This window comes from Anarrhichthys ocellatus, unplaced genomic scaffold, assembly GCF_004355925.1.
Source record: "Anarrhichthys ocellatus isolate YVR2014 unplaced genomic scaffold, GSC_Weel_1.0 scaffold768, whole genome shotgun sequence".
Taxonomy (NCBI): Eukaryota; Metazoa; Chordata; class Actinopteri; order Perciformes; family Anarhichadidae; genus Anarrhichthys; species Anarrhichthys ocellatus.
In genome coordinates this window covers 1-13770 of record NW_022280742.1, presented here as the reverse complement: position 1 = coordinate 13770, position 13770 = coordinate 1, and the positions used below count along the sequence as shown (strand labels likewise).

Genomic DNA, 13770 nt, shown 5'->3' with positions numbered 1-13770 from the left:
TTCCTTTGTGAAAGTTAGTGTCTCTTTGATATCACGTGAAGGTGGTACAAATACATAAAAGTCTGATCAACTCACAGGACAGAAAGGCCTAAGTTCTACCTGAGACCACTTCACAGCTTTGCTTCCTGTCAGACACGTTCCTCATAAATAAATAACTACATTTTATGTCCAGTATAATCTCCGTGTTTATGATGGCAGTTTGTCACATTCAGTGTTTCAGGCTCCTCCCCATGAACTTTGGAAAGCCTTTTTTTAGGCCGTCAGAGGTTCTCTTCTTCTCATCTCAGCTCCAGACAGAACATCAGAGAAGTGAGTACACATTCAAATGACTAACTATGTAGTTCTGAATTCATTGTAGAACATAACACATTCATATACAAACAGCACAGCAATGGGTTCGATGATTGACTCTGTATGTGGTGTTTTACTGTTTGTGAAGCTGCACTGTTACAGGAGATGTTGAGGTTTCAGTCACAGCATGTTAACCTATGTGATTTCACAGCAGATAAATAATGTTTCATTTGTTGTTTCTTATTGTTTCCCTCTCACGGTGTGCAGTGTATGTCTATGGTATGTTCTGGTGTGATGTGGTGAGATCAGGCTTGGGGAGTAATGGATTACATGGGAAAGCATTGCGCAATTAGGTACAAAAACAAGTTCCCGTATTCCGTTACAGATGCAGAAAAAAAGACACTCAGATTACACCTACATTTGGTAAAAATGGTCCATTCAATTGATTAGTTAAAAGGCACACTATAATCTAATAAGTCTGGGAAAACAGTGTTTGACTCTAGAATGTGTTTAAAAACTAAAACATTCATACACAAAAAGAAACTTTACAAAATAATGTTTTATGGGGCAATGTAGAAGTAAATAATCTACCTTGCCAGACTGGAACACAGTCCCCTCCCCCAGTTGAAGACATGCATCTGACTGGAATCTATTTATAAAGAACCATGTTGATATTGTTTTAAGGGGACTAAAAACCTCTCTGTTCTGCGTAAACTGGTCCAAAGCAAGCACTCCAGTTTTAGTCCCTCATCAAACATGAAGAATCTAACAAATAACACATTTTTAACAATTATCTCACAAAGCTTTAATTTAATACTACTAAAATGAACATATCATGGTCCTACACTTTCACTAGTGAAATCATGCGTTTAAAGATATTTATTAAAAAGAGCCTAAATCAGTCACCAGAGGCTGGCAGCTGCTCTCTCAGGCGTGAGCTTCCCACCCCGCTCTATAGACTCTGACCCTCTGCCTGGGTCCTAATGCTAGACCTCCTATTACCTGCCGTCCCACACATACAAAACCATTTCCTTTTCTATTTATTTGAATATTTAGTATTCTATATGTAATGGAAAGTAATCAGATTATATTACTTTTATATAGAGATACTTGGATAAGTTTACTGAATACATTTTTTAACAGGTAATTAATTAAAGTAACTCTCCCAACCTTGGGCCTTCAATGCTCTTGCATGGTAGCGGATGTATTATGATATGAAACTGCTCTGTGGTCATTGTAGCATTACGCAGCCGGTGATTGTCAGCCCATAGCAAAGTAAACGCTGTGCAACAGATCACCATGCATTATTTAGAGATCTCCAACAATAGAGTCGTAATAATTCACATTCAAATTCAGCCAATCCAGAATCTCATTGCACAATACTTGAGTCTGTTTTGAAACTAAATACGAAAACGATTCACTGCCATCATGTCACCTCGTAGAAATGAGCCCCGTTCCTCAGGTAGCTTTGAATGGAAAGCTTGACATTTCAGTGATTTTTAAAAACAATGCTTTATCCTCTTCAGATATGGTTGGTGCCTGGATCTTATTGTTTCCTCTCCTGTTAGGTAAGTCTGTGCATCATTCAGAACTGATTTATACACTAACAACAATGAATCTAAACCTGTCACTCTCTCAACATCTGCAGGGGCGAGGGCATTCATGATCCACAACACCCAGAGCAGCCTGTGTCTGGAGGAATCTGCAGCTACAGGTGAAGTCCTGCTGAAGAACTGCAACCTGGACTCAGAGTCTCAGCAGTGGATCTGGATTGATCAGGACATGCTGATGTGTGTTGAATCATCCAGATGTTTGTCAGCCCTGCAGAAAGAGCCTGTTCAGGCTCGGTCCTGCCGGGGGTCAGAGGTAGATGTGACGGGGTTGTTGTGGGACTGTGACAGGGGCAGACTGATCAACAGGAACACCTCTATGCTGCTGTCAATAGATGGCTGGCATCTGGTTCTCACCCATGACAGCAAACTCTCAAAGTGGAAATCTCTGGATGAAGGGGACATCTGCCAGGAAAAGCACAGTAAGTCAGTGAGGAGTAAAGGAACAGAGACGTCTGTGTCTGGCAGGCACTTCTGATTTTTATATTCCATATTTGTATGAAAGGTTTCTAGACTGACGTGAGTTAGAGATCTGTACATTCACATGCATTCAGACGACGGTGGGAGAAGCATTTTACTTAAACCTGCAATAACTGATTTCTTTTGTCCACTTGTTTGCAGCAGAAACACGTAGGGAACACAACGACGACATAAGTTAATATGTTGTCAACCTTTTAAGTTGATATGTTGAACTTGTAAGCAAACAGCTGCTTATTTACACATTTACATTACAGATCAATGTCTTTGTGTTTGTGTCCACCTGATCAATGCAGGTCCAATGTTCTCTCTCTTTTAGCTCTGGTTTTGGTCTCCACCAACTTCTGAGGAAACATCTGTCTCTTTAGCAGCTAAATGCTCCACTATGTTCACCAGCTAGTATCTAACTGTCTGTCTGCTGTTTGCTGCTGAGCAGCAAACAGTATTGAACATTGTCTTTGTAAAGCATTTGATAACAGCTGGAATCAATGCTAAGCAGTGAGTGAGAGGTAGTGTGTTTACAGCTAGATCTTCTTCCCCCGGGTGGCCAACAGTAGGAATGAATGCAGCCTTAACTGGCTTGCTTAAAGGGGCAAACTTGTAGCCGTCTCAGTGGCCTGACATTGATGATTTGAAAACAGCGTCAATTCTTAAAGAATGGTATGGAATGATGAAAATGATTGGGTGATTTGGTTTTACTGACTTAAGCTTCAAAAGCCAGAAGAACTGGTAAAAGGTTCTAATTCACTAACTGTAGTATGAGATTGAAAGAAATTGTTTACAGAATATGAAACTGAAGCTGTTTTGACAGAGACTGTTGCATTTACAGTACATGTGTTTGACATTATGCAAATAATCAGTCTTGGTTGAACCAAATGTTTCGGAGACATCACTTAGCATAAGACTGATGATAATAAAAGTTAGCTTTAGTATAATATTTGTCATACGGCTTGTGATCTATGCATCCAGGATCCAGGAGGGCATCTGATGATCTTGAAGAGTTTGAGGCTGCAAAGGAGCAGACAGGTGATGCGGCGGCCATGACGGATGAACAGAGAGAATACCTGCGCTGGTACTATCGCACTGAGGACCGTAAGTGCTGCTGCTGCTCCGTCCACAAAGTTCCATCAAAATCGGGCCAGTTTTTTTTCCTTTATTTTGCTGAGAAACAGAACAACAAAGCAAACAGAAAACATGAGCTCCTTGGTGGAGGTAATAAGTCCTTAAAAGTGCAGCTGATTACATCAATCTGTCTGATGTGGTGTCTTTTTGTCTCACTGTGGTGCGTCGAGCTGTGATTGGCTCATTACTGCCCCTTGAGGTATTTGGTTGGGAAGAACTGCAGTTGGGGTGGATATTATTTTCAACTAATGGCTACAAGGAGCAACAATGTGCCCATTCCACACTTTATTAAAAACTCAAATGTAAGACTTAAGCTTCATCAGAAACATTTTTTTAAATATATATTTTCACTATACAAGAGAAAAGATAAAGGATGAAGACCAACTGATTGATTTATCAAATGCTTGTCTGGTTAACGTCCACATCTCCGTTGAAGAGCAGCAGACAGACACTTCCCTAAGCGAACATCTGGGTGTTTCTCCACACATCAGATCAGACAGAAACAAACAGCGCTACGTCACCACCATTTAATTTTCACTAGAAAGAGAAGAATATCTATATTCTTCAAAAACACTTCAACAGCCAATTAACATTTTGGGATGCTGTGATTTAAATAAAGGTTATTTTTATGTTTTGTCAGTTTCATAAACAAATAAAATCATTTTCTACCTTGTTACAGCCCGGCTCATTCTGGAAAAAGGAAGTAACAGGTTACAATGTTATTTATTTTAAATTAGGAGCTCTTTTGTTGAACATGAGAAAACAAAGGTAACAAAAGGAGCAACAGGGCTAAGAGAGCCGTTTCCAAATCAAAGAAACTAATAAAACCAAAAGAGATTCTAAAAAAGTTGGTCTTCAACTTATCTAAAACCAAAACTAATGGAAGTAAAGACTTTAAAAAAAAAAAACAGCACAAGCTGTTCCTAGTGTTTTAAAGTGTCTGTGGGACAACAGTGTGTCGTATACCTGCAACTAAAGAATCTCACTCGTACCTCCTACAAAATAACATCAGGACAACTCCACGTTAGTCTGGAAGGGTTTTGTGGCGTGCTCGATTAACTCGAGGCCAGTCTGGGTCCAGTCTTTATGCTCTTCCTCAAAGCCTTCCTTCTCTTGATTGGCACAACTGACTGGGTGTGGGACCAATCAGGTCCTTGGCTGGAGGAGCACCTGGATTAATCAGCGGAGAGTCTCCACATCCGCAGTTTACCTGAAAAGGCAATCATACAAGGCCAGAGCATAGAGAGGGAGCGACCCTAACATACATACCTATGAAGACATATGGAATTAATCTCCTTTAACAATAATTTGTGCCCAGTACATTTTTTTGACAAAAAAGTTAAATTATCTTGTTAGAAATTCTTTGAATTACATAATGTCCATCTCATCTATGTTAACATTGGGAATATCTGATTTTGTACATATTGTTCAGTGTAGAGTTTGACCTGGTGTCATCCTGGCTTCTATCACAGAGCTCCATGTAGCACGTTTCTGAGACAAGGACAAGATGAGCACCACATAACCAGGATACATTCAGTAATTGCCTCTGGCAGCCTCTTGCTGTTGTTTTCTAACATTAATTGTTAAGTGCTAAACTAATATTATATGAGCTGTATGTTTAGCAGTCTTCTTCCTGTTACAGCAACCATATGGACCTTTGTGCTGCTGGGACTGGCCTTCGTCTGCCTTCTTGTTGGTTTTCTGCTGCTGGGAATGGGAGCCATGGCCAGCAAGTATGCAATGACATTTTCATAGCAACACTTGTTTAATATTGATATTTTATAGACTGTTGGTTGACATAGTTTCTGTCTTTTCCCTCAGGAGCAGAAAGAAGATTGCAAAGTACAAGGCAGCTGCTGATGTGGCTCAGAAAAGTGAGGAGCTGCGGCTCATTTTACCGCTCAGAGATGACAGCAGCAGCAAAGCATCACCGTCACTTGAAAGGCCGATGACGGGAAACAACGGGGATGTGAGCGAGCTCAAAGCAGGAAACATCGTGGTCACATGGAAGGACGGCAACACGTCCTGCCTGTACTCTGATCCCCCAGCAGAGGAGGAGAAACAGGAGGAGGATCAGGAGGAGAAACAGGAGGAGGATCAGGAGGAGAAACGGGAGGAGGATCAGGAGGAGAAACAGGAGGAGCTGTCTGCTGATGAGGCAGTGAAGACGATGGAGTGAAGAGTCTAACAGCAGGTGTGAATAATGTCAGCCTGTAACACAGCATGCTCCTCTAGAGGCAGCAGTTAGCAGCTTCCATCTCATATAGCTGTTCCCCACCCACTGCTCCACCTCGTGATGCTAACAGTGTGTACAACTTTGATGGACTGCTAATATGAAGTTACAAAGCATTAAATCTGTAAAACCTGCTGACTCTCCACATTCACAGCAGCCCGACAGTCCAACAGATTAATTAATCCCTGAAAAGGTTATGTCCACATTCAATGGGAAGGTCGAAAAAGATCCAAAACATTCCATCAGTTTAAATGTAGGCACAACGTTAAAGGGACATACCGTATGAGTAACAGAGTTTTGTCACATGAGGAAGGTTGTTTATGCCTTTGGCTAAAACTAAAATACTACATGTTAAACGGTGTATTTACATGCAACCTTTTGTTTCCAAAAAATGAGCAATTTTAAATAATAAAAGTAATTTTCTATTCATGGTATTCCAGTGTTTCCCACCGAATTAGATTCTACCTGAAGCGGTAGCGGACATGGGGGTGGTGGGGGGGGTTTGAGGTCATACCGTGTGTATATGATGAGCGTGAGACATATTTTATACCTTACCTTTATGCTGTTTTGTTGTTAGCTACTGCTGCTGTGTGAGACAGCCAGCCAAGTAGAAGCTGTGCTAACATTTGAAACAAATGAGATACTTTGTGTTCATTTGGAAGCTTTAGGTCTTCAGTCTTTATGCTAAGCTGCGCTAACTCTACTGTAGCGCGCGGTGCCCCCGCACGCTTTCTTAATTTAATTTATATCAAAAAAATTTAATTTATTAAAAATTATTTTTTATCAAAAACATTTTTAATTTATCAAAAATTAAAAAGTAATAAACAAATTAGTAGGCCTTTTGTTTGAAACGAACAAAAGTGAAACGAGGATCCCTCAGCAGTGTGTGCGCGAACTGAGAGGACCTCGCTGGCGACGGGCAGACCCGAGCTGCCGCCGGGGTGACCACGGATCCCCGATGTCCGGTCGCCCCCTGTGAGCGCCCCTGTTGCAGCAACAGACTGCGTGAAGGGGGAGAGAGGCAGACTTCAGTTCTCTCTCTCTGTGACTCGCTCACCTGACCTGAGGGAGAGTGGCTACCGCGCACTTCTCCCTAATTTGCCTCGATTGCCTCCGCTTAAGAGAAACTTATGCCGGTAGCCAATTGCACCAAATAGTAATACATCATCGTTTGCTTTCTTTTCAGAATCGCCAAACATCGATGTACTCAATAGTATAATCTGTCGCTCGGATAGCCGTCGGTTTTTCAAAGTCTTTAAAATTAGTATTTCCCTGCTCAGAGCCCAACAGATATAAAGCTCTGTCAAACTCACGGGCGTTCTTTGGGACCGGTTTGAAGCGGGACTTCCCCGAGCCTCTCTTAACTATAGAAACGGATGTTAGTATGTCTAGGTGTGTGCGCATAAAGTATTCATTTATTCACCAGTCTTCAATTCAAAGAGAAAAATCGATTAACGTAAAAATATAAAAATCAAAAAAGAATTTAAAAAACCCTGTACTCAGTGAGCATGCTGTTTTCAAATGTCTGGAGATTTGTAAGAATTTAAAGTTTAACCCCAACTACTGCCTCGATCCTTTAAAACCGAGAATATTTATACGCTCACAACACCGGGGGAAAGTAACCCCCCCCTTTCTTGGTGCCTCTGTGGGTCATGCCATGGACATGGTAACCCCCCTTAAATTTAGTCATGAAGTATGACACCCCTTGCTCACTGGTTGATAATAACATTCTCATATATATGGTTAACAAGCTAAAGGGTTAATGTGTTGCATCCTGTGTGAAACTATGTTGTAAGGGTGTGAAAACATTACATCACCCTGTTCTGTCCCCTACAAGCCCCGCTAACGTGTGTGTGTGTGTGTGTGTGTGTGTGTGTCGTAACTGCATGTGCAGCAGGTGACATCTTACAAGAGACACAGAGTCCTATGCCTCTCTTTGTTAACACCTAATAACCAGGGCATTCCGTGTAGAGGGCATTCACAATTTCGCAAAACACTCCAACATGTCTAACACTACCTAACATAGAAATGATAGAGATATTGATTTTCTCATCTAACTCAGAAAGACAGTGAAAAAGCGTGTATCCCAAAATGTTCAAAGAATAATTCTAGAGATGTCCTCGACTAAAGCACTTCTCTGTCCACTGACACTCACAGGATTTCATCGACAGTTTTCAGCCACAAAGAATCACACAAAGCCCCAGAGATGTGCTCATAAGTGTCTTGGAACTTCATTCAGCAAAAAAAAAAAAGTTTGACTAATTGATAAAACAACGGAGATCAGAAGGACTGATTAGGCGATTAATCGACTAAGAAGGGGCAGACATTTCTCAGTGTGCACTATATTGATCGAGAAAGAGTTTGCATCTGCAAACATCAATATTAAATCACTAAATAATTGGATGAAAGTGCTGTTTCTGACGACTCATTGAATGTGTAGCTCCCTCAGCTCTGTTGAGACTGACTTGGAAAGCCTCTTTCCAAATACCGCATGTTGATCTGTTAATGTATTTAAGGATTTTAATCTATCGCATATCTGATTCTACATTACTTGAAAAGCTGTGTTGATACAAAGCTAGGACAGTGAAAAGAAGGAGAATCAGAGAGCAGTGACCCTCTGTCACCTTCAGATGGTGTGCCTCATGTCCACTCTCACCAGTCTCTGCCAGTCTTCTTCTGGGGTTTTCCCTCCGTCAGCTCCCTTTAGTCTAGTCCCTTTTTTTTAATCATAACCCTCTGGATTAATGAGGGAAATTGTTGTCTACATAATCATTTCATAATCTATTTTAATATTGTTTTTCATCAAAGACAATTTACTGCAATCAGAAAAGTGTATTCATGCATAAGAGTATATAGTGACAATAGTTTACTTTGTAGCTAAGATTGTTGTTGCAGGAAATGAGATCATCTCCGTACCGAGCGAGCTGTAGCAGAAGAAAGGAAGATAAAAGTAGACAAGCAGAAATTTCACACAGCAAACCTTTCATCTAACAGCTGTTCTGACACACAATACCAATCAGAGAGCTTATGTGTCTGATTATTGACCAATCAGACACCTCACCCCATCAAGAGGAGAGAATTAGGAGAAGATTCAAAGATGCTGATGGGAGGGAGGCTGTCTTCATTGTGAATGCACACCCTGTAGGCTTGTCTGCAAATCTAAAAAACACTATATTCAAAAAGGGCATGAAACATGAATGTCTTGGCACTGGTATTGCCCAAATATATTAGAAAAAAACACCTCTGATTTAAAAAAACAGATATGACCAGGTTATTTTCATATCTTGCTAGCAAGCCGGCATGTTGGAGTGACGTTGCATATGTAACCCGGTTCATTGGTCTCCAGCGGTGGACGGTCAGACAGTCAAGATGTTGGGCTGAAAAAGTAAGATATTGTTCCAAAAGTAATTTATTTTGCATAATGTTATTTTCGTGATGGCTACCAAATATTTTTTACACCTTTTCAGCGGTTGATATAGAAGAAAATTGCAGCGACAGTAAACGGTGTTAATCCCAACATTATGATAAGGAGGACCTTGAGAAAAGCTTAAAGACACTACAGAAATGGTGCTGACGATATACAGCGGGTCGCACCTCAGTCTTGGGGGATCTGTTCTCTGTTTCAAACGGACTGTTCTGTCCATGGCATTAACCAAATCATTTTTACTTCCAGGTGCAACACAACAGTGGCCGTTCTTTTGTCTTCTTTTGTCCAAATGAAAAGAGCGTGTCACTGCAAGTCGCCCCCAGGTGTTCAGTTGTGTTGAGATGTGGTGTATTGTCAAGACCATATTATGATTCTCAAGACTTGGATGGACATGAAACTATTCAAATCATCAGATCATCTGTGACTCAGTGGGTAGAGTGGGTCGTCCTTTAACCACAGGGCTGGCTCAAGTACATGTCTGTACACTCACTGTATAGCTGTTCATATTATTGTGTCCACCCCCTGTGCAGCAGGGTCTTTCACAGAGTCAGTGGTCCCAGTGGAGGGTGTCAGGGGGTGTCAGAAGATCTTGAAACCTTTCAGCAGGGTGAGTGTGGCGGCCCTCCGTTTGCTCTGGGCTCTGGACGTCTTCACGGTGACCAGCTTGGCGGTGGCGGGGGCCGGCAGCTCCTTGTAGCAGGGGGTGGTGAAGGAGTGGACACCGAGCAGCGCTTTGTCCTCGCTGACGTAGACGGCCGGTACCAGACAGCCGCGCCTCCCACCGCGCCTCACCCTCCTCACCGCCTCGTAGAAGACGTGCTGCACAGAGAGGAAGTCCAGAGAGGCCGACACCTCAAAGAACAAGCAGCCGAAACGAGACGCCAGCAGCTCACCGTCACACTGACTCACCTGCCTGAGAGAGAATAGTCTACTGAAACCTGATCACTTGTGTCACAACTGAGGAAAGTTTACACGGATGAAGCACTAGGTATCAATTGTTTCCCAGACTGTGAATCCTACTGACCTTATTGTTTTGAAAAATCACATACTCATAAATGACATGTATCAGTATTGGTATCGTTAAATAGGAAAAGGTTGAAAGGTGTACTCAGTTGAGTGCAGGTCTCTGCCAGGTGTCCCCCACTGTGTCTGTGCTGTAAAGCCTTTTACTCATCGTCAAAAACAATTAAAGGGTATACAACAAGTAACATTATACAAGCAATGGGCTTGAAGTTGTCGTATAATACGCTTCATACAATCGTGCTAAAACATAAAGGTATCCTCACTAAGCTGTCTACGGCGAGAGACAGCAGTGTGTGCATTGGTAGTTCCGTTAGCCGTTAGCTGTTAGCTGTTAGCCAAACACACCGTCCAAAACAATAACAGTGTGCAAACTGTTTTTTGCCCCACACACGAACAAACATAACCTCTCACTGGACTTCTGCCTGGACGAGATCAAATGTATCTGTTCCCTATCAAATTAGAAATGTTCAGACTGAAATATGGAACTATTGGATGGATTGCGATAAACTTTGTTCCTGTCAGGATGAATAGTAACAACTTTGGTGATCCTCTGACTTTTCATCATTTTATTTTCTGACCAAAACAACAATAACATTGCCATCATGACAATGTTGTGGCAGATGTTAGCATGCTAAACTAATGCGGTGAACTCGGTTAGCTTATTTCATCAGACAAGAAAGTCAACATCAGTCTGATGCTGTGTCTCAATTTGTGTATTTCTGTACTTAAACTTGCTATGCTGATTGCATAAGTGCGTTCACACTAACAGGTATGGCAACATGCAGTGCACTATGAGTACCTGGATGGTCAGAAAGTTGCTTGTGGAATGCTGGATACTTCTCACCCTCAACATTTACCATCTTTGCTACGTCACAGAAGAAAGGGACCACCAACCCATCTCAGACTGAACATTTTAAGAGAGTTGCGACCAAGGAAGCTGCAGCAGTGAAACAAATTATACAAATTGAACTAATACATGTTTTTTTTCTTAAGTACCATTATACTGGAGTCAAACAGAAAGCATTATTGGGTTCATTTGTCTGGGTTGATCACGAGCTGATCTAAGAGCTTCTGGTAAGAACATAACAGCAGTGTGCTATTTGAGACAACACTACCCTGTTGAATATTACACACTAGACAAGTGAGTTCAAAGTGTGCACAGTGTACTGAACACTATCCAGATCCCTCGACCTCCACACCCTGACTTCAAATATTGAATTACTGATTAAGTCTTTTTCTCCAATTTGTCTGGTGGAATGAAGACATCTTAGTTAAAAACAATCTGTCCTGTTTTTTGTTATTGAACTCAGTATCAAACCTACGCCAGAGTACTGAGCTTTAAGTGCAGGGACAACTCTGTGACATTCATGATTCCGGACTCATTTGGACCTCTGCAGCAAGGGAATACGCTGTTGTTGCCAGTCAGCTGTACTGCTGAGTCAGCTCATGTTTGTTTAATTCAGCAGTTCGTTTTCTTTACAGATGTCTGAAAGAAGCCTAAGAGTCGATCTAAGAGAGATCCTCAGGAGCTGATTTGGAGCTTAACGTATACAGACCTCACAGAGCAGCGGGCATGGCGCTATTCCTGTCAAGGTTTGAATTCTCCACATTGTTCACTGCTTGCCCTTTAAAGTACCTACAGACCCTTTGACCATATGTAAACAATGATATGTAAGTATGAGCATGCAGTTTGGCAAAGGAAGTATGACGGTTTACCTTACCTTGTAAAGCTATGCAAAAACATTAACCAGCAAAGATGGCAAATGGAACCTAAACAAATTGACAGATCCGTGTTCTATTAGTGAGTGGGTACAGTACACGGGCAAGTGGCCCAATATTTAGTTGCCAGATACATGTATTGGGTGGAGAAAATGAGCGTGTAACGTTACTACACCAGCGAGACATTACAAACTACAAGTCCCCAGATGCTTCAGTCCGTTATCTGTGTTCATGTACAGAACTTCAACCATGACACAGACTCAGAGGTTTGACTTTGTTCAGTTTTAAAATGGGCGCTACAAACAGTCCGGTGGTAGCCAACACGTTTAAAAGCTGGCAGCCACAGCAGCCACCGGTGTTTTGGTTTAATGAGTGACCGTGTTAACTGGTGGCTCTCAGCCAAATGCAATGTGGTTGCTCGTAGTGACAGCAGCTGTTGAGAGAACATGTAGAGGACCTCGTAAAAGCCTTTAATCAATTTTTAAATACATATTGATCGGGTTTATTATCTCCAACCATTTACTTAAGTTACTACGAGCATCCACCGACACATTCAGCTGCAAGTCACTAGTTAACACGGTCACTCGCTAAACTGAAACACCTGCATCTCTGAAACGGTCGTAATTCTGACAGAGTTCTGTAGAACTTGACTCTGTTGATTCTGAAAAGTAGACATTTTGATGCTGTTAACAGTTTTAGTTCAACGTTTAAAGCGTTCTATCTCATCAGGATGGCTGGGGCCACTTCCGTTGCCACCATGCACACATTGTTGATGATAAAAGGATCTGTACAAGTAGTTAAGTGTTGAAAAGACAAAATGAAGTAGAAAGCTCCCAGAGAGCACATTCAGCATACCTCCCTCAGAACTAAACAATCTGCACATTAGGGCCGAGCCTTTCCTCAGCCAAAAACATGTTCAATGTGTGTCCTGCAGCACAGTGCACACATTTTGGTTGGATTGTCACATTCTAATTCTTATGTTTATCATATTATTTTTACAGGACACAGACACACACACACACACACACACACACACACACACACACACACACACAGATACCAGCCTGTATCTGTCCATGTCCAGCTTGTTCCCCAGTAGGATGATGGGAGTTTGTGGGTTGAAGGTTTTGTTGTGCAGGGCGAGGGTCTGCAGGTACAGCTGGCAGCCTTTGAAGCTCTCCATGTTGTTGATGCTGTAGACGACGAGGAAGGCGCTGGCCCACGACAGATAACGCTCACTATTCACTGGACCCTCCTGTACACACACAGAAACCAAGAACTCACACTGCACACTCCTCTTCTCTTACTGGGCTGCTCTGTCATTCATATAACAAAGGTTTCAACTGTGTCATAAAGGAACCCACTCTGAATGATATCAGCCGATTGAATGAGCGTTGTCAGTGGCTATCAGCCTCATAGATATGGGTTAGAAAGGGCCTGCTACACCTGTAGGTTCAGAAGGCGGCTATCGTCTCGATCACCGATACGAATACAAGAAGACGACGTCAACCCCTAGAGGCTGTAGTAATAATGACGGGAGAACAGGACAAAGTCAGGAATGTAGTATCAGCAGAGAAGTCTGTGTCAGGAGGAAGTGATGGTGGACGGGCAGGTCAAGCTATCTGTGAGCCACAGCCACCCAGACCCCCATCCTGTCCTGAACCTCACCATTAGTTCTGCTGCCTCAATCAGTGTTTCTCAAATGTAGGTACTAGTTACTCAAGGGGTACTTTGGAGTGTCGCAGTGGGTACGTGAGTTTTGTTTTGTTTCATTTTTTTGATTCATGCATAATTATAGCATAATTCCTAAAATAATTGTGCTATAATCATTTCAATAAAAAGAAGTTTGATAAACCACATTTTATATT

General features: G+C 41.9%; 2 protein-coding genes across 2 annotated transcripts; one reads left to right on the top strand and one right to left on the bottom strand.

Moving 5' to 3' along the window:
* The first annotated feature begins 248 nt into the window (after positions 1–248).
* On the top strand, positions 249–6092 carry LOC116376986 (cyclin-dependent kinase 11A-like). Its single transcript, XM_031838503.1, has 6 exons — positions 249–309; positions 1818–1859; positions 1940–2323; positions 3348–3470; positions 5143–5233; positions 5322–6092. The coding sequence occupies exons 2-6, from the start codon at positions 1820–1822 to the stop codon at positions 5677–5679; spliced, it is 996 nt and encodes a 331-aa protein (XP_031694363.1). The 5' UTR covers positions 249–309; positions 1818–1819; the 3' UTR covers positions 5680–6092.
* A 1109-nt stretch (positions 6093–7201) lies between these two features.
* LOC116376985 (ras-like protein family member 12) lies at positions 7202–13204 on the bottom strand (the record flags this gene model as incomplete). The annotated part of the gene is made up of 2 exons (XM_031838502.1): positions 7202–10073; positions 12967–13204. Coding segments are annotated over 2 exons (572 nt in total), but the record flags the coding sequence as incomplete, so codon positions are not given.
* Between the last annotated feature and the right edge of the window lie 566 nt (positions 13205–13770).